General features: G+C 46.1%; 1 protein-coding gene across 4 annotated transcripts in view; it reads left to right on the forward strand.

Moving 5' to 3' along the window:
• Positions 1 to 1,778: 1,778 nt before the first annotated feature.
• The window catches only part of CUL7 (cullin 7), a 37,230-nt gene continuing 18,636 nt past the window's right edge, over positions 1,779 to 20,372 (forward strand). The window contains exons 1-9 of one of the 4 annotated variants that reach the window (XM_035111145.3): positions 1,779 to 1,872; positions 4,699 to 5,292; positions 7,038 to 7,192; positions 9,216 to 9,728; positions 10,664 to 10,799; positions 12,854 to 13,038; positions 15,235 to 15,613; positions 16,569 to 16,770; positions 18,256 to 18,463. In XM_035111145.3, the coding sequence (XP_034967036.3) occupies positions 1,779 to 1,872; positions 4,699 to 5,292; positions 7,038 to 7,192; positions 9,216 to 9,728; positions 10,664 to 10,799; positions 12,854 to 13,038; positions 15,235 to 15,613; positions 16,569 to 16,770; positions 18,256 to 18,463 (2,466 nt within the window). Of the gene's footprint in view, positions 1,873 to 2,076; positions 2,504 to 4,642; positions 5,293 to 7,037; positions 7,193 to 9,215; positions 9,729 to 10,663; positions 10,800 to 12,853; positions 13,039 to 15,234; positions 15,614 to 16,568; positions 16,771 to 18,255; positions 18,464 to 20,372 lie in introns of those variants that run through there. The other 3 variants (XM_035111142.3, XM_035111144.3, XM_088666773.1) reach the window with 3 other exon arrangements.

Raw genomic sequence — 20,372 nt, forward strand, 5'->3', positions numbered from 1 at the left:
GGACCTGATGGTCAGGGGTCTCTTTACCTTTACCTTTACAGATACAGGGTATCTCCATTGCTGCAATTCTAAGGCTTCAACCGCATCACTACCGTGTTTCTCATATTATAAGACACGTCTTATATTTATTTTTTCCTCAAAAAAACACACTATGGCTTATTTTCAAGGGATGTCTTATTTTTTTCCTCCTCCTCCTGCCACGGCCGGCATTGCTGCTGCGCCTATCACTATGTCTTATTTTCGGGGTATGGCTTATATTCCCTGAATGCTTAAAAATCCTGCTATGGCTTATTTTATGGGTATGTCTTAAAATATGAGAAACAGGGTAGCACCAGCTAAACTAGCTGACATACATTAATCACATAGGTAGTGCTCAGCGCGATGACCACAGCAAATGGCTCATTTGACCTTGCACCTGTGATTACCTCGGTCATGGGGTGAATTAGGCTGAAGGAAATTTACCCCTTTCTATGCCCAGCTGCTCCAGCAAATGTTAGACTGAATTAGGCTGCAATGCTATACCCATTTACCTGGGATAAAGCCTTGTGGAAATCAGTGGGACTCACCATTGAGTAGACCCATATAGAATTGCAGTATCAAGTCTCTGCGAGATGCAAAATGAATTTCATGATGCAGAGAGGCTGCAGAATAGCAATGGCAATTCTGCATGTTCAAAAATATAAAACTTAGCCTTAATACCTGTGGCATCTATCTTACCTGTTCCCAGTATGTTCCCAGCTGTGCTCCATGGGGGCTGTTCCTCAGTGAGTACACAGAGGATTGCAGTCTTAAAACCACTTAGCAGGGAGCAAATCTCATTGAACTTAATGGGATTTGCATATGAGCAGAAATGTACAATATATAGGACTGCCCTGTAGGCACCCCTCATACGGTTGACACACCTCAGGTGAGGCATGACATCTTTTACTATGGTAAAATATTTTTATTGCCTATTCCAGGGATGGGGACTCACTGAAGTGACACATGTGTTCACAAGCATCCTTCCTCTTCTTTGGCGATCACTCGTAGCCGAGTGAGATTGTCTTCCATAAACACAGTTTTAACAATGGGTCCGTAAGTGACTGTGGAGGCCAATTCTGGATCCACACGTCCTTCCACAGTGGGGACATTGGTTCCCAGGCGGGAGTTGATCACAGTGTGGATTTGCCAAGCGTGCCTTCCTCTTAGCATGTTTCTCCCTTGTGTCCTGAGATAGAGTTTCTTCAAAGCCCATGACACCTTTGGTAAAGGCTGTTCTCCAACTGGAGCGCTCGCAGGCCAGTGTTTCCCAGTTGTCAGTGTTTATACTACATTTTTAAAGATTTGCCTCGAGACAGTCTTTGTTGACCACCAGCATTAAAATTACCCTTTACAAGCATCCACATGTTTGCACACTCATGCAAAAAAAAATAATATATATATCCAACTGATTTATAATCCCAGATGCTTTAGAAAGCCTGGTGTGGGTTTCAGTTCTGTTTTTAGCCCATTGTATTGCAGGGCTTTAAACTTCCTGTATTTGTTTTTTAATTTGGTGGTTGCTTATTTTTTAATTAATATTATAGTTTTATCTTTTTTGGCCAACCAGCTTTTGAGAAGTTCGCCTCCCTCTTGCAATCAGGAGGCATATAAATTTCATGAAGCAAATAATTAAAGAATATAAGCAAAGGGGGGATGCATAAATAATACTCTTTAATCCAACAAAGCAAAAAATAAAAATAAAATAAAGGGTGGGGGTGGGAATAAAAAGAGATATTTTGTTCCATCTGTTGTCTGCAATGAGACGCTCCGCGAAAGTAATAAGTTTGGCTCGCGACGGCAGCCGTAGCCCGTCAGTGGGAAGGCGGGACACGAGCAGGAAAGGCGGAAGAGGTGAGGCAGCTGGTAGGCTGGATAAAATAAGGGAGACTGCCGACGAGGCTCGCCCGCCCAAGGGGTTGCGGGGTGGCGGCGGTTGTTGTTTTGCGTGTGTGTATTAATGTTGTGATGGGTTTTGTGGGGTGGGGTTGCGAGTGAGATTATTTTATAATATCGAGGCTTCCGGCAGTATCGAACCGGCAGCTGTCGAGCGTCCAAGGCTCGCGCGCCTCCTAAGTTCCATGGGGACCCCGCCCCCTGCCATCGCTTCAGGAGACCTCGTGGGGAGCTGGGGCGAGGTGGCCGAGCCCGATCTGAAGCTGCAGCGCAGCGCAGTGTTACCACATATATATGATAACATATATATCATGCAGCACAGTGTCGTTTTATCTTGTATCTATCTATGCTTTATCATTATTTTATTTATGTATTAAATATGTAGATACACACATAGAGCCTCGCGATAAGGTTTGCAGCTGGCCCAGTAATAAATCGAAATATCAAAAGGAGTCCACTTCATGGGATACAACCTTTGTGGGACTGTGCGCAGGCTCAAGCCATGATAGATTTGGAAGTCTCTATGGTGCTATTTCACCTTTCTCTCTCTGCTGCAAACATAGCTGCTCCTCTGGATGGCATCGTAACGGTACTTTTTGAGTGCTTTTTAACTGGAAACTGATCTCAACTGAAAAGTGTTTGGGTAGAATATACTAGACGGGATAGATTGGCAAGATCCCACACTGGCACGTGCTAGCTAGCACATTTGCGCAGCCCTATGGCAGCAGTGGTTTTCAAACTATAATTTTTGTGGGGGTGGGGGTGGGGGTCCCTGGTATTCCTCAAGAAGGACATGTTTAACAGGTTTGTTAAAGGATATCCATCCTACTGACTTTGAACTGTGATGTGAAGCTGCAAGGAGGATTCTTCTTTAATAAAGATGTGGTCTTCATAACTCCTTAAATAAAAATGTAGTTTAGGTGCATAATCTTTCATAGACTACAGTATTCTAAACAAAACAAAAAAACCCCCCACCCTTCCAGTAGCACCTTAGAGACCAACTAAGTTTGTCATCCGGACCCAGGTGGCGCTGTGGGTTAAACCACAGAGTCTAGGGCTTGCTGATCAGAAGGTCGGCGGTTTGAATCCCTGCAACGGGGTGGGCTCGGTCCCAGCTTCTGCCCACCTAGCAGTTCGAAAGCACATCAAAGTGGGAAGGTAAACGGCGTTTCCGTGTGCTGCTCTGGTTCGCCAGAAGCAGCGTTGTCATGCTGGCCATATGACTCGGAAGCTGTCTGCGGACAAACGCCGGTTCCCTCGGCCTATAGAGCGAGATGAGCGCTGCAACCCCAGAGTCGGTCACGACTGGACCTGATGGTCAGGGGCCCCTTTACCTTTTTTTAAGTTTGTCATTGGTATGAGCTTTCGTGTGCATGCACACTTCTTCAGATACACTGAAAGAAAGCTCATACCTATGACAAACTTAGTTGGTCTCTAAGGTGCTATTGGAAGGATTTTTTTTTATTTTGTTTTGACTGCGTCAGACCAACACGGCTACCTACCTGTATACAGTATTCTGTGTGGTTTGTAATAGTCTTCAGATGGAGTGTAGAAGTTGTAGACTCAATTAGGTTGGATTGTGCTATATCTCCACCTGTACAACTAGATCACTGAAATGAAACAGTAACCGGCAGTCTCCCTTTCAAAATATATAAGCTAGCAAGTTATTCACATCTGTCTCCAGGATAGATACTTGTCCAAGATAGGTTGCTTATAAGTGGGGAAAATAGATATAAGAGTACAAGACCGCAAGCACTGAATAATTGGAGGGAGAACACATGCTTAAATTCCAGTGCAGCATTAGGTCACGTCACACCTCATTAGATTACAACAGCTTTCACTTTTGTGCTGTTTTGTCAGTGAGTTATTTTTGCCCAGCTTCATCTATGGTCACGATGTCTGTACTGAACTAAAGTTTCTCTATAGAGAAGTATACTTCAGTCGGATTGCCATTAGGAGACAATAAAGTTCTATAGGTCTTCTTGAAACCCTTTGGTGCGGGACAGCTTGTCCATATTCCAGAATGCTATCTTTAGAAATAAATAATTAGTGCAAACTGTTGTAGGTGCCTAAGTTAGACTTGGAGCACGTTCACTGTCAGGCTTCCTGACATTCACAAAATATGCTGGCCCTGGTTGAAGTTCTTTGAAGGGGCAGCCCAAGTTGGCATGAGTGGATATAAGAACATAAAAATAGCCCAACTGGATCAGGCAAGTGACTCATCTCATCCATCATTTTGTTCTCACAAACCCAAAGCAGGATATTGGCGCAACAGCACTCTCCGCATGTGCGATTGTCAGCAACTGGCATTCAGAAGCATACTGCGTCTGACAATGTAGTAGAACCTACTACTACTAGTAACCATTGATAGTTACATCCTCTATAAATTTGTCTTATTCTCTTTTTCACCCATCCCAGTTGGTATCCATTGTTACCTTTGGCCACAGTGAATTCCATAGTTTAACTATGCACTGTGTGAAGAAGTTCTTTTCTTTTGTCTGTCCTGAATCTTCCCATGTTCAGCTTCATTGCATGGCCCCGAGTTCTAGTATTCTGAGATCCAGTAGAAAGAAAGGTAACTCCAACAAGGATCTCAGCTATTTGCCAAGTTTGAGGAATGTGTCATCTTCCTGGGGTAGTATTTTCTAACAGCGCACTGAACATGCCATAGTTGTGTCTCAAAGCAATGTTCCTGTATTTTGGGCTATCTTACTCAATGTTTCTATAGTCCTCTATTTAGAGGTGCTTCCAGAGGACGTGACCTGCTTCTCTCTGTACTGGCAGATGCTTTCCCTGTCATGGTGATTGAGAGGCAAAATGGGAATGTGTTAGTGCATCTCGGACCCAAGATTCAGACCTATCCTGAGGAGTTAATCCGGCAGCGCTGTGGTCCCAATGGGCACCTTGAATACCTGATTCGCTGGAACTGCCTCAGCCTGGAAAATGGTACAGGAAGTAGACCTGGCACCTGTTCAGCAGAGAGCGGCATGGAGAATTTCCTGATGTGGATGTCGGCAGATGATGCCTATGCCAACTGCCCAACCCTCTTAGGCAAGAGGACACCCAAGGAAGAGAGTTCGCGCAGAATATTCCCTCCCGATGTCATGTTGGATGAAGCATCTCTTTCGGAGATGAAGGCCGATGTCAGGAACTTAGTGCAGCGGGCTGCTTGGCAAATGGCCAGCACCACAGTCCCTCAGTCCTCCATCCTGAACACCATTCAAGTGCTCAGTGCTTATGCCAGCATTGGCTCATTGATGGGGGTCTTCAAGGAAACGGGTGCCCTCAGTCTGCTGATGAAGATGCTGTGTAACGAGGAGGAGCAGGTCCGTCGCAGCGCAGGCAAGATCCTGAGGGCTCTGGCTTCACATGATGCAGGTGATGTTGGATTTTGTTTTGAGTAGTCATTACTTTAGTGCCGGTCTAATGTAAACACTGTCTGTTTAAGAGAAACAGGTGCAAGCGTTTCTCTTAATTGCTCACAGGCGTGGGCTCTGGTTTTTTTGTATATAAGGCTCTGCCAGAAAGCCTTCCTCATCTCTTTGCTAGATCTTGCAGTTTGATACATCTCGTTATGGATCACTCTCTGTTTGTTCTTAGTTTAAGAGATCCCTTTAGTTAAACCTTAGTATAATTACTTTGTTTGCTGATAGTTCTCGGGTAGTTTAATGAGAGTTTTGTGGGAGGTTTTTTGTGGGAAGGTTTTGGATGTGGGAGAAAGTATTTATCTTTAAGTTTAAAGCCTTTAGAGTCAGTTTGTTTTTCCGATGAAGAAACCCAACAGTTTGTTTTTCATCTGTATGCTTTGACAAGCATACAGCTAGTAAGGGGTTTCACACTCTTGGTGGTGTTTTGCTTAGCCAGGTCAACTTCTAACTGCGCATACTCTGCGTGAAGCATACTTTAAGGGGCCACTGGTAACTGGGTGATTTGTGTTTAGTACCCAGTCATTCCCAATATTATTTTTACTTTATATATTACATTCCAAAAGGTGAGACCCAGAAGCTTTGTTCTTTTTTAGGGACTGTCTCCAGCTATGATGCATTTCCTGTTTAAGGGCCAGACTAGCCCTTCGTATTTAAAATGCAGGGTTTTTAAAAATGCAACTAGCATCAGGTGGTATGTGTGTGCTGATAATTATCAAGATTGGAGCATGCATGAACGGGTATTTAATCCTTTCCTCCTATGCAGCAGTCCTGAAGGAAAGCCCTATTCGCAAGTTGGTGTTTGCAGACTCTTATTGGTGTCAAGGGTGGGATGGGGGAGAGGTTCCTCCTAATGGAAATACAAATTTTAGACAAGGGATATTCATCAGTCCACAGAAGGAGCCAAAAGAGTTAAATTCCCTCCCTGCTTGCTCTGATCCCATTAATTATCAACCTCGCCAGGTGATGCTACATGTCTGGTTTGGACCTAAGGCTTCTAAAGTATCTTAAGACATGTTCTTTCGTCAGTTGCATTAAATGACAGTGCCTAGCCAATGCTATCCTCATCCCCCTACCGATGTAAACAGACACTATCCCCTCCCCCCCTTAATATCCTAGGAGAATTGTTTCTTGTTGGGCCTTGGTTAATACTTCTAATAAGTGGTTGAATTACCCAAAAAATATAGGGTGACTGTCGGTTATGATTCTCAAAGCCATATTTGGGCACCAACTTTATTTTAAACGATGAGACGTCCGTTTGCATTTGATGAACGCACCTCAAAGTAGCAAAATGGGACATCCCAGCCTTTTCCTGCCAGGAACCTGGTATGCACATTCCTGCCTTGAGCATGAAGAGCTGCCCTGGGTGGGCAGAAGCATTTTGCCAGTCCCACTATTCCGTACTTTGGCTTAGGGTAAGGTGTAAACCAGGCCATTAACTGCTTCCTGCTTCCTCTTAGCTTTCTGACTTAGTTTCTTGTCAAGAATTAATCCCCTGAGCCTCATTCTGTAAACTGCTCCCTGGAATTGCCTCGTTTTATGCCCTGAGCTGGCATGTATTCCTGCTGTGTATGTCTGTGTTCTGTGTGAAAGAACCGACTCCCATCTTGCTGTGGAGCTGGCGTTCTGTGACCAAGAAGATGCGTTAGTACATATGCAAAGGAAGCACCATAGTAGATACTGTCTCTCTGGTTTCAGGGAGCCGAGCCTATGTCCTCTTGTCCCTGAGCCGGCAGGATGGCATTGAACAACACATGGACTTTGACAGCCGCTATACCCTCTTGGAGCTGTTTGCAGAAACAACATCCTCAGAAGAGCACTGCATGTCCTTTGAGGGGATTCCCCTTCCACAGGTATTAACTGAACTAGATGGGGCTGCTTCCAGTTCAGGTCTGGAGGTCTATTCGAGGGGTGTGTGGGCGAGATAATTGTGAAGTGACCTGGAGAGCAGTATTTGTTTATTTATTAAAGGCAGGGGGACAGGTGGACGGAGGAACCCCCCCTCCATTACTTTATTTATAGCCTGTCTTATTTGCACGTTCAAGGTGCCTCACAAAATCAGCCTTGCAAAAAAGCATCGCCAACCCTGAATATGTTTTGGCCTGCAGTTCCGGGCCGTCACAGCCTGTGGTCAAGGCTGATGAGAGTTAAAAGTCCAAAATAATTTGGAGAGCTGGGAAAGGCTGATTTAAGTCAAGGCACTTTAAATAATGGTCTCAATCAGCAAGGAAGAAAAGACCGCTTTAAATAATGGATGTGAATCCAGTTTACAGGGCTATTTTTTCATAGTTTTGCCCCGTTGGTGGTGCAGATTTGACCATGAAAACCATGCTGATTTATGCATAATAGAGCATCATTTACATTTTAATAGAATAATAGAATATTAGAATAATAGAATAATAATTTATTGGCCAAGTACTAACATACTTGGAATTTTGTTTCGGCTACATTGCAGGTAAAAGTACTTTATACAAAGTGTGCAGAGCACTATTTCAAGATCACCAGCGGAGTGACTTCAGAACAGGTTGAGGTGGTTGTTGGTGCCTCTGGCGCCGACGGAATGGCACTAGTTGATAATGCTTGACTTTTGAACCTGCTATAAAACTGATTCAGGTCGTTTGCCAATTTTTGGACCCTCTGGGGCAGAAGATGTTCTCTTATATTCAGTAATGTTCTGTAAATTCTTCCAAAGAGTAGCTGAGTCCCTGTTTGAGAATAGAGTCTGAATGATAGGTTCCTTTTGACACTTTAATCTCCTTCGTCAGTGCATTCCTAGCTTGGTTGTACAAAAATCTGTATCCTTTTATTCTTACAACCAGGCCTTGCGTCGCTTCGTCACGTGTGTATAGCATCTTGCATGCATTTGTTTTCTACCTTTAGAAGGAATGTCTTATAAACATTACCCTGTAGCATCTTTCTTGTAACCAGCAAACCATGTAAAACAGGAGTGGCCAACCTTTTTCAGCCTGAGGGCTACATTCCCTCATAGACAACCTTCCACGGACCACATGCCAGTTGCAGGAGGGTCTAGAAGCGAACGTGGGCAGGGCACTTGCTTTATGTGGCAGACTTCAGAACAGCCATGCAACAGCCAAAGATTTCCCTCCTTCCCTCCAGGCAAGCAGGAGGGATGTGCAAAGTTCAAGGACACTGTTCAGCCAGACATGAGAGGAGGCAGGCTGAGCTCAAGGGTGTGAACAGTGTGCTAGAGGTTGTATTTTTATGATGTGAACTGCCCTGTGATCTATGGATGAAGGACGGTGTGCAAATTTTAATAATGATAATAATAATAAGGATAATGGAGGTTGTAAGTTGGCATGGAAAGAGCTGAAGTCCATAAGTACAGTGTCTTACATGGTTTAACCTGGCTACCATGATATTCTTTGTCCTGGTGTTCAGATGGAACACTCGTACCAGTTGGGTGATGCACCTGTTGGTTAAAGCAGTCGTGGTCCTACTAGTTCAAATCAAATAAATGGGAAATATACTGCTAGTTTAAAAAGTTTACATCCACTTATTCTGACCCACGTGTGAGGACATAACATGAGCAACTGGAAGAGCTGCTCGTTGCCTCCTATTTCATTTTATTGTGTGCTATTATATTCTATAATGGATTATTGAATATTATTTCATTGGATACGAGTTTATTTTATTTTATTTTTTGTATTGAATCAAATTGTTATAAGATGGGGGACCTTTGTTGCATGTTTTGTTGATTCTTCAGCTTTGGAAGCCTCCTTGTGAATAGCAATAGAGAAAGATGGTATGCAAATTAAACTTGAAATGAAAATGAAATATTCTTGATTGTTTGTGGGGGGGGGGAATGGGAAACAGCATTTATTGGGAATAGATGTGTGATCTTCTTCCCTGCTCCAGATTCCAGGGAAGCTGCTGTTTTCTCTGGTGAAGCGCTACCTATGTGCCACCTCCCTCGTGGACAAACGCCATAGCGGCACAGACCCAGGAGGGGAGCATGCAACATCTGAGCCCTCCAGTACGTGCTCCAGGGACAGCAAAAGGCTGCAGCGCGAGTTTGACTTCAGCATGGCCATGGCCAGCCTTATTTCAGAGCTGGTGCAGGCCATGGGCTGGGATCGCGGTTGGCAGCTCCGGACTCTCAGCAGGAAGCCGCCTGGGGCAGTTCAGTCTATCTTCCAGCCCCAGGCTCCCAGTGGCGCCACTGTCCCACCAGCCGCTCGGCTCCCCCAGAAGGAGACCGGCACTTTCAAACTGCGCTCGGCCTTCCCCAGTCGCAACAGCTATGTGGAGTATGTGCAGGAGAAGCTGGTGCGGGGCATGCATGTGCGCATGTTGGAAGACTACGAGAAAGTCTGCGCGGGAGACGAAGGCGAGTTCCTCCAGAGCAATGACGGCACGCCACCGATCCAGGTATTGCTGGGTTTGGGGACAAAGCTGGGAGAGAGGAACTTCCTTGCCTTCAGAACCCAGGGGTTGCCGTAGGCTATGGAATTTTTGATGTTTGGGGATCTCATTGGGTTTCTAAAGCTATTCTGGCCTTGGTGGTATGAGCAGCAGAATCACCACTGGGTCAGGAGGAGGGTTTTGGTCTGACCGGGGGCCCTCTCTGTTGTTCAGCCCGGACCCTGAGGTCCAGCTCTGAGGGCCTTCTGGCAGTTCCCTCCTTGTGAGAAGTGAGGTTACAGGGAACCAGGCAAAGGAACTTCTTGATAGTGGCGTCCGCCCTGTGGAACGCCCTCCCATCAGATATCAAGGAAATAATAATAATAATAATAATAATAATAATAATTTATTATTTATACCCCGCCCATCTGGCCGGGTCTCCCCAGCCACTCTGGGCGGCTTCCAACAGAAAAATACAACACGATAATCTATTAAACATTAAAAGCCTCCCTGAAATAAGCAACTACAGTCATACCTCGGTTTAAGTACGCTTTGGTTTGAGTACTTTCAGTTTAAGTACTCCGCGTGGACCCGTCTGGAACGGATTAATCCACTTTCTATTACTTTCAATGGGAAAGTTCGCTTCAGGTTAAGTATGCTTAAATTGTGTATTTAAACCGAGGTAGCAGCGTGCCTTTTAGAAGAGGTGGGACTTTTAGAAGACACCTGAAAACGGACCTGTATCAGGAAAAATTTTAATGTGTGATGTTTTACTGTGGTTTTAAAATTTGTTGGAAGCCGCCCAGAGTGGCTCGGGCAACCCTTTCAGATGGGGGGTGGCATATAAATAATAAATGATTATGGCTGCTGAATAGTATAAGAGGCAAGGTCAAATGTCTTTGCTTGCAGGACAAGTAGGCGGAGTCTTCTTCTTTTTATGTCGGCTCCCTGTTTGTTTCCAGGTTTACTGGGAGTCTCTGGGCCGCACATACTGGGTGCATTGGCACATGGTTGAGATCATTGGTTCCTCGGGGCATGCAGATGAGAAAGCCCAAGAAAGGTTAACCAGCCTTACAGCCTCTCTGAGACGGGACACAGGTAAGGCAGTGCTGGGATATTAGATGCATATTCCACCCAGCTGATCATTCATGGTTCTTATCTCTGTCTTTGGGCTGCGTTTTTTGCTGCTTGCGCTTTCTCTGTAGGCTGGCTTCAGTCTGTTCTTTCCCTGGCTCCCTTGAGTCCTGAATAGATGAAGTGGACTGTTGAAAGGCTATTTCCCTCTCCCCTTCTCCATTTTTTAGAAGGGACCAAAGCTCAGTGATCAGAGCACATGCTTTGCTGTCAGGAGCTGGCTGGATGCTGAGCAGCGAGGTTGGAGGCTGACTTAGGAGAAGGGATCAGTGATCTGGCTTAGCCTGTTACAACCAGGAGGCGAGAGGCAGAGGCGGGGAAGCTGCAGGATTGGAGAGTGCAGAATCGGTGCCGGAGGAGGGAGAGAGAGGTCAGGCTGGTGTAGAGTCAAGGGCTTCCACACCTCCTCCTGCTGCCCCCTCCTCTCCTGCTCCACTGCCTCCCTGGACCAGGAGAGGGTTGAAATGGGAGGAGAAGAGGCAGGTTACACACAGGCGTAGTCTCTGCTTCTTTGTGTGCAACTCAGGTGGGGAAGATACATAAGTGGAGGTTGAGGGGTGGTGCCTCTCTATCGCGGCAACTGCCTCATCGGCTGCACATCTGGAGCAGCTGAGAGACGTCGGACTGATGGACATCCCTTTTCCTAACTTGTAGGTGTACTTTTGACAATAAAGAGTTAAATCCTCCCTCTCGGCATTCCTTGCCGGACAGCGCCAGCTCCAGGTTTATTTCAAATTAAAAGGGTCAGCTAGTAGGCCATCATCACCATCATAATCATAGAATCATAGAGTTGGAAGAGACCACAAGGGCCATCCAGTCCAACCCCCTGCCAAGCAGGAAACACCATCAAAGCATTCTTGACATATGGCTGTCAAGCCTCTGCTTAAAGACCTCCAAAGAAGGAGGCTCCACCACACTCCTTGGCAGCAAATTCCACTGCCGAACAGCTCTTACTGTCAGGAAGTTCTTCCTAATGTTTAGATGGAATCTTCTTTCTTGTAGTTTGAATCCATTGCTCCGTGTCCACTTCTCTGGAGCAGCAGAAAACTGCTCCATTTTATTTGTATGCCACCTTTCCATAGTTAAAAACAGTGCCCAAGGCGGCTTACAACATCACACGATTTACATAATTACAAAAGTCATAAACAATAAATAAACCACATCAAAAATAATAATAAAGCCAAATGGAAAACAATTTCCACAAAAATCAAAATCTAAAACTAAGAACATAGCATTAATATCACAGTTTAAAATAACATAGGTAAAAAATAACAGCAATAATAATAATAATACTGGTAGCTTCTCACCCCGCTTCTTGGAGTTTCCCATTCCCACGACCGTACTGGAGCAGCTCTGCCAGTCAAGTGTCAGGAATTCTGAGCAAGATGAACCAACGGTCTGGCTTGTTACAAAGCAGTTCCCCATGTTCCTTCCTATGTGTGACATCAGAGATTATTTCACTGGCTTTGAATTCACAGAAGCCTTGGACTCAAAGCTCATCTCACCCCTGAGCTCAGTGGATGGGCTTAGGACAGCCGCCAGGTCTAAGCCTCCCATCTGTACTATGGAGATGAGAATACTGGCTTACCTTGCACAAACATTTATTATGTTAATTTATTAAATCTATATCCCTCCCTTGCTCCCAAAAGAGCCTGAAAACTGCACTTGAAGGGTCATTATTATATAACAATAAATTCAGCTGGTTTCCCATTTTTCCGTTACATTTCCTTTCTTTCCCTTTTGACCTGTCCATTAGCAGAACCATCCTGTTTCTACTTAACCGGGAGTAAGCCCTATTTAACTCAGCAAGACCTACTTCTGTGTAGACACACCTGTAGGAGTGTGTGATAGTGTTAGAGGTTAACGCTGCTTTGTGGGGTTGGGGGAAAATGGCTGCTTCTTCCACCTGGACCAGGTTGCTCTGCAAGGGGATTTTTGCTTTGAGGACAGCACTTAAAACGACGCTCTCTTGAGAAGCCATAAAACACCCCTCTGTTTATTTTGTGCTCACCTGCAAGCTAACCAGGCAACGTACCATAAACCGTTTGGGGGCCTATACTCGGCGCCATACCTGACGGATCATATGAAGGAGAAATCTGAGACTCTGAGCCGGGCCGAATGGTGGGAGCTCCTCTTCTTCGTTAAGAAGCTGGAACAGCAGGAGCAGCAGGAAGTGGTCCAGATAATCCAACAGAACGAGAAGGTAAAGAGCTGGGAAGAACCAGTAGTGGGAGGTTCATTTAAGGTAGGAATGAGCCGGTTTCTGTTGCTACTCCCTGTTCCAGGATGAGAAGGTTCTGAGGTCTGGAGATGTAAGATGTCAGAAGGAACAATGTGTCATGTATGGTGGGGGTGTGAGAAAATCTAAAAGTTCCGGGGTAGTATTCATGAAGAATTAAAAAAGATGTTTAAAACAACATTTGAGAAAAGACCAGAAGCGTTTCTTCTAGGTACAGTGGTGCCTCGCTTAACGAATGCGCTGCTTAACGAAATTTCCGCTTAACGAAAGGTTTTTTCTAGTGGAGGTTGCCTCGCTAGACGAATTCGTGTTATGAAAAATTCGTCTAGCGAATCGCGGTTTCCCATAGGAATGCATTGAAATTCAATTAATGTGTTCCCATGGGCAAAAAAAAATTCAAAAAAATTCAATGCATTCCTATGGGATTCGCTAGACAAATTTTTCGTTATAAGAAAAGACCCGTGGAACGAATTGAATTCGTCTAGCGAGGCACCACTGTATAGTGACAAAAGGCATCCCCAATGATAAGGAAAAAAATTCTTATACACGACAGCTGCCGCCAGGATTCTAGTTGCAAAAAACTGGAAGGGAGACATAGTCCCCTTGGTAGCTGAATGGCAAATTAAATTTTGTGAGTTCATCGATCTGGCCAGAATGATGGCGGCAGTCAGATTACATTCAAAACAGAAACTAAGGAAAGAGTGGCAATGTGTAGAAGAATACATATTAAAACATTGTTCAAAAGAAATTCATTTACATGCTTAGGCTGAGGTTCACAAAGTTAGGTTATAAAGATGGAAAAGGTTCTATGTGGGCTATCATGCAAAGTGTACGGTTTTAATCACTACATTAAAAGATATAAAAAATAATTAAATGATGCTAAGCACGGGTGGAGGGAAGTCACAGGGACATAAAGGGAGAAAATGTATTATTGTACTGTATATATATATTTACAGAATGTAAAGTAAAGAATGTCAAAAGATGTTTTCTTTTCTGAATGTAAGACTGTAAAAAATATTAATAAAGAGAGAGAGAGAGAGAGAATGTTCTGAGTCTCAAATAACCCATATCCCACCCTTCACTCCTGTCCCAGACCGACTTCCCTGGGCTGCATTTTTCTCAGATTGTATAAAACGATTCCAGGTTGCCCCAGACCAAAGGTCACCTTTCTTTTTGGAGCAGTTGACACATTTCCGATTTTGAGAAGAGTGCTGGGAGCATGTCAGGCACTGGTTACACCCAGAGGTTTCAAAACTGCCTTCAAAAAGTGGCCCCACATACAAAGCATTGCAGTAGTCCAGCCTGGAGGTTGCAAGAGCATGGATAACTGTGGCCAGGCTATCTCTGCCACTAAAGTGGGGCTGCAGCTGACACACACTAGCTTTGATTGGTGGAAGGTGTGTTGGGCTATTGAGGATGTTTGGGTCTCTAGTGCAGGGGTCGGCAAACTAAGGCCCGCAGGCCGGATCAGGCCCAATTGCCTTCAGGATCCGGCCCGCGGACTGCCCATGGATCGGCGTGGGGATTCTCTTCATTCGGGCTGTGCCATTCCCCCCCCCTGTGCCATTCCATTTCCCCCCTCTCTCACACACCATGGCGGCGCCTCCTCCCTCCCTCCCTCCCTCCTCCTGGCTTCTCCCCGCCCTGCCTAGAGGAGGAAGGGGGCTGGGCTGAGCTGGCTGAGTGCCATTTTAAGCAGCCCCTCTCCGGAGTCAGCCCTTTCATGCCACTCATCTTCCCTCCGCTGCCACCGCCGCCCTGGTGCCCGTGTGGGCCAGAGAGTGGAGTAGACAAACTCACTCTGCCTTCTCATGAGAAGCAGCAGTAGCAGTGGTGGTGGCGACGGCAGTCCCAGGGAAGGTAAGTGCAGCGGTTGGGGCCGGGGCCGGGGCCGGGGGGTGGGGAGGAGGACTACTTGCCCCTCTTGCCTCTTCCTCCAGCTCCCCCCCCCTCCGCCGCTTCTCCGGCCCACCAGAAGGTCTGAGGGACAGTGGACCGGCCCGCGGCTAAAAATTTTTGCCGACCCCTGCTCTAGTGTCAAGGCTGAATCAGTGATTACCCCCAAGTCTCTTGATTTTGTTTGCCTTTGTTCTGTTGTCCCTGGGAACATGGGCTGCAACGGGGTCTCTGTACATCAAATATTTCTCTCTGCATTTCTAGCTGCCAGAGCTAGACGAGGAAGGCCTGATCCCGCTGTCTGTGTCCGTAGAGCTAGCTCAGAAAGTGCTCCAGTTCCTGAGCAGACGCTGCCAGGGCAACGCCCAAAGTGACCTGCGCAGCTCCCACGTCTATCTCAAGTATTCCTCCAGCGAAGGAGGGACAGAGGGGCAGGATGGCCAAAAGATGGACCTGGCCCCTGCGAAGTGTGGCGGCCTTTCCAAAGCTGTGGCGTCCAAAAAGATAGAGGAGGACTCGCTGTCTGCTGAAGCGCCTTCTGCAGCTCCATCCGCGGAAGAGAAAACAGACACCCAGCTGGTTCATGAGCTCCTCAGAGTGGAAGGACTTTCCTACCCAGACACGCTGGATGAGAAGACCAAAGGTAAGTAATTGGCAGACACCGGGACTTAACTTTGCGTTCAAGAGACTTTGCCTTGGACTAAACTGGATGTAACAGCAGGAGCCGCCAAAAATGAGAGACTTGTATTGAGCTCCTCTTGCCCTCTCTAACGTTTGTGTAGTTGAGCTTGTCCCGTCCATAGCTGCCAAGTTCCGGCCTGAGAAATAAGGGACTGGACCGGAAGTAGCGCTGCCGCCATTTTGGAACTGGGCGGAGCATGCTCAGAAGCTACTTTTGATGCTGCTCTGCCCTGTTCCAAAATGGCCGCCGCACCAGAAGTCGCGCTGCAGCCATTTTGGAACTGGGCAAAGCAGCATCAAAAGTCGCTTCTGAGCATGCTCCGTCCAGTTCCAAAATGGTCGCCACGCCAGAATAAACCGGGGGAAAACAAAAAAATCGTTTTTTCGGCTGGGAACAGCTGAAAAAACGGGGGTTTCCCGGGGAATACGGGAGACTTGGCAGCTATGGTCCTGTCACAACATTTTGTATTTCCCCATTCCTGCCCTGCATCATTGGCTGAGGAGGGCAGAAAAGCAGAACATAGCAGCACAAGGGAATTTTCTTATTAGGCTTCTGGAGTGAGGTCTACTTTCCCCCGCAGCAGCAGCAGCAGCCTTGTATTGCTTGTCAGGTCTAGCTCGGTGGTTCTTATCTTAACCAGTGGGAAGGCGGCGTGCAAGGCTCATTTGCCCAACGTGGGGCTTGAACCCACAACCCCCCGAGAACACGGTCAAGTTTCTGGTTTGATAATTGCCTGGGTAGCTTCTTGTCATCACATCCGGTGGGAGGAAAAAAAAAAGGAATGCTAGGGAAAGCCTTTAGGGACAAAAAGGGTTTGTGTGCTGTGGGTGACTTGAGGAGGAGCAAGCAAGCAGGTGCGAGGATGCGAGGATGAAACTGACTGAAGGACCGTTGTGCTGATAGATCTGTTGATCAGCTTTCTGCAGTGTGAAGCTGGTCGGGAAGAAGAGCACCATTGAGCAGCTTTCCGACGCCTTGGAGATGATCCAGAAGCCCAGCTGTGACGCCGAGCAGCAGATGGCCGGCCTCAGATTCGCCATCAGCATCTTGGAGGAGGAGCTTGAGCGAGAGAGGCAAGAGAAGCATGTCGTCAGGATGGAGTGTGAGGTCTCCAGAAGGTCAGTTCTGGTCTCCTCCTTCTTTCTGGTTCTGGGCATAGGAAGGAAGCTGAGTCAGGACATTCTTTCATCTAGCTCAGTAACATCTACACCAGCGTCGAGGCTCCCCTTTTTTTGGTCCCCAGCAACATTTGAAACCCACCCCCCAGCAGTGTTAGAAACTCAGATATATAGTCCCTACCAGAGAAGAATGACAAACCAAGCTGATGGACTATGCCAAGGTGGCAAAACTGACTGGAAAACTCACAAAAATCTTTATAAATGAGAGCATAGCTGCCAAGTCTCCCGTTTTCCCGGGAAATCCCTGTTTTTCCAGCTGTTCCTAGCTGAAAAAACAGATTTTTTTTGTTTTTCCCCGGTTTATTCTGGCGTGGCGGCCATTTTGGAGCTGGGCGGAGCATGCTCAGAAGCGACTTTTGATGCTGCTCTGCCCAGTTCCAAAATGGCTGCAGTGCGACTTCTGGCGCGGTGGCCATTTTGGAACTGGGCAGAGCAGCATCAAAAGTCACTTCTGAGCATGGCGGCAGCGCTACTTCCGGTCTGCTATTACTGGCCCGGTCCCTTATTTCTCTGACAGCAAATTGGCAGGTATGAAAGAGAGGGGGGAAATTTATAAGTTACTTAGGAGACCATTGTAAGCAGATGAAAACAAAAGCAGGGTTTTGATCTCACTTGTAGTGTAAAAATTACCATGGATAACATGGTTTTATATAAAAACTCGAGTAGTGATGAATAGGTAGCAGTAGAATAAGGTTGGCATCCCTTTGTACCATGAAATGTTTGAGTGGATAGAATTCTAAATAAACCACGAGGCCTGTTTGAGTGAAGCATTATGCAAGGGTGAGCTTCTGCATTTTCTTTGAGTGTGCTTCTCTTCAGATTTGTCGAACCGAGCTCTAGATCCTCAGTTACAGCTTTTTTTTCTGTTGTTGTTATTATTTATTTAATTTGCATCCCACCCTGCCTCCCGCCACGGAGCCCATGGGCAGCAAACAGATACAGGATTTAAAAAAGAAAAATGAAGCAAGCACATTCTAAAACAGTCTAAAAAGCAAATTACAATTAAAAATGTCACAGCTGAAACCATCCTAAAAACAATAACAATTAAAAAGACTTCTCCTTTCTTCAGCAGTCTGAAGGTTGCCAGGAAGAGTATTCTTCAGCCCACCAAATTCCTGGGAAAACAGGGATGTTTTCAAATTCCTCCTGAAATAATGACGGAGATAGGAACACTTCACTAGGGAGGGGGATTCCGCAACTGGGGAACCACCACTGAAAAGGCCCTGTCATGGGTCAGTACCACCTGGACAGCGCCTCTCCCTCCCAGAGGTGGCATCGCCAACAAGTTATTTATCGACAAGTTGTTTTCTGTTCAGTAGCAGGAAGTATTTGCCTTGCCTGGTTATGTGTGCTTGGGGCCTGGTCTCCAGCCGTCTGTTGAGGGGCCAGGCTCCTGCGATGACTTGCCCCTTCTGCTGCCCACAGGGAGAAAACGGGGAGGCTGCTGGTGGAGCTGCTAAGTCACGGAGCGGAGGAGAAGCTGGTGATGGTGTTGGCACTACAGATGCTGTGCAGGTTCATGGCCAAGTACGACTGGCGGGTCCTCTTTGCCCTCGGAGGGGGGCTGCGCTCCGTGCTACAGTGCATGCAGAAGCACTCCGCGTCTGCGTCGGTGCAGCAGGCTGGCTTAGCGGTACGTTTCCTGTCGTATACTGTATGGTTGGGGTGCAATGTCATTTCATGAATGTGCATTGCAGTGGTTTCCAGTTGCTGGTCTGCGGCACGTACCCTTCGACTGCCCAGTGCATTCCGTTTCTGGGTGCCATGCAGATCACGTGACTCGTGCAGATCACGTGACTTGTGTGGGAGCGCAGCCCAGAAGACGCGTGTCCCGTTTGGCCCTGGGACGTGTTTTGGAGGGCATCATGGCACCATTCACATAACACGACCAACTACAGAGATATCAGGCGGTTTCAAAAGTAGCGGGGGTGGAGGGAATCCATGGGTAGGCTGTTGAAAAACGGTGTCGCTAATTGGAAACTACTGGCCTACTGAATTTACAGTTCGCCGTTCCTCCAAGGAGAGAGGCTTAATTTTTGTGTGTGAAGCATTTTTAACCCCTCCCCTGGGACAAAGTCCTTTTCAAGGCGAATAAGCAGCAGGACAAAGTTAAAAACTGAAGAGCAGGTGCAGCGGCACGTCAGTATAAAGACATTCAGGGAGAAGCTAAATAAGAGCCTGCTGGATCAGGCCAGTGGCCCATCTGGTCCAGCATCCTGTTCTCACAGTGGTCAAATGGGTGTCTATGGGAAATTCACGAGCAGAGGGCAAGAGCACTTTCCATTCCTGTCATTTCCAGCAACAGGCATTCAGAGGTGTGCCGCCTCTGACCGTGGATGGAAGCCATTGACAGCCCTCCCCTACCTGAAGTGGTCCAATGCTCTTTTGAAGGCTTCTAGCACTGCCTGCCGTTGGGAGTGAGTTGCATGGTTTTTTAACTATGTGCTGCCTGAAGAAGGGCTTCCTTTTTATACCTGAAGGAGCGTCTTCACCCCCATCGTTCTGCCCAGACACTGAGGTCCAGTGCTGAGGGCCTTCTGGGGGTTCCCTCACTACGAGAAGCCAAGTTACAGAGAACCAGGCAGAGGGCCTTCTCGGTAGTGGCACCTCTCCTATGGGACGCCCCCCCCATCAGATGTCAAAGAGAAAAACAACTACCAGACTTTTAGAAGACATCTGAAGGCAGCCCTGTTTAGAGAAGCTTTTAATGTTTAATAGATTATAGTATTTTAAATCTTTTTTAAAAATAATCTTTATTCAATTTTAAAAACATACAAAACGAAGAAAATAGAACAAAAAAGGAAATTACAAAATCATAAAGAACAAATCATAGAAAAAATGCAGGGTAAAAATTAGAAAACAAAGAAATACATTTGCAAAAAATCAAATAAAGGTGAAAAGGAAATAAAGGTGAAAAAAGAAAAGAAAGAAAAGTTCACTTCCTGTTATTTACAATACGCGTTCCTTTGCATATTTTCTCTCCCTTGCTGTTCCTCTTACTCCACTCTATTACCATTTTTCTCTTTACTTATAGTTTTCTTTTCTCCTTTTAAATCTCTATTTTAAGCATTTCGCTAAGTTAACTTCTATATTTTCTTTTTCCAAGTAGTCTTGTACGTATTTCCATTCACCTATTATCTTTTGCCTCGGAACATTCCTAATTATTGCTGTTAATTTTGCCATCCTTAGATATTCAATTAGTTTTTCTTGCCATTCCTGTAAGATAGCTCCTTTCCATTTTGATGCAATTAATACCCTTGCCGCTGCGCATGCATAGAGCAGGATATTAACTCTATCCTTTGGTATATTTGGTGGGGGTCATACTTAGAAGGAAGGTTTCGGGACTTTTTTGGAAGGTACATTTTAACAGCTTTTTTAGTTTTTCGTATATCATATTCCAAAATTCCGCCACCTTGGGGCATGTCCACCAACAGTGGTAGAAATTTCCAAAGTATTTTAAATCTTTGTTGGAAGCCACCCAGAGTGGCAGGGGAAACCCAGCCAGATGGGCGGGATATAAATATATTATTATTATTATTATT

Source organism: Zootoca vivipara, chromosome 3 (genome assembly GCF_965207765.1).
Source record: "Zootoca vivipara chromosome 3, rZooViv2.hap1.1, whole genome shotgun sequence".
In the NCBI taxonomy this organism is placed as follows: Eukaryota; Metazoa; Chordata; class Lepidosauria; order Squamata; family Lacertidae; genus Zootoca; species Zootoca vivipara.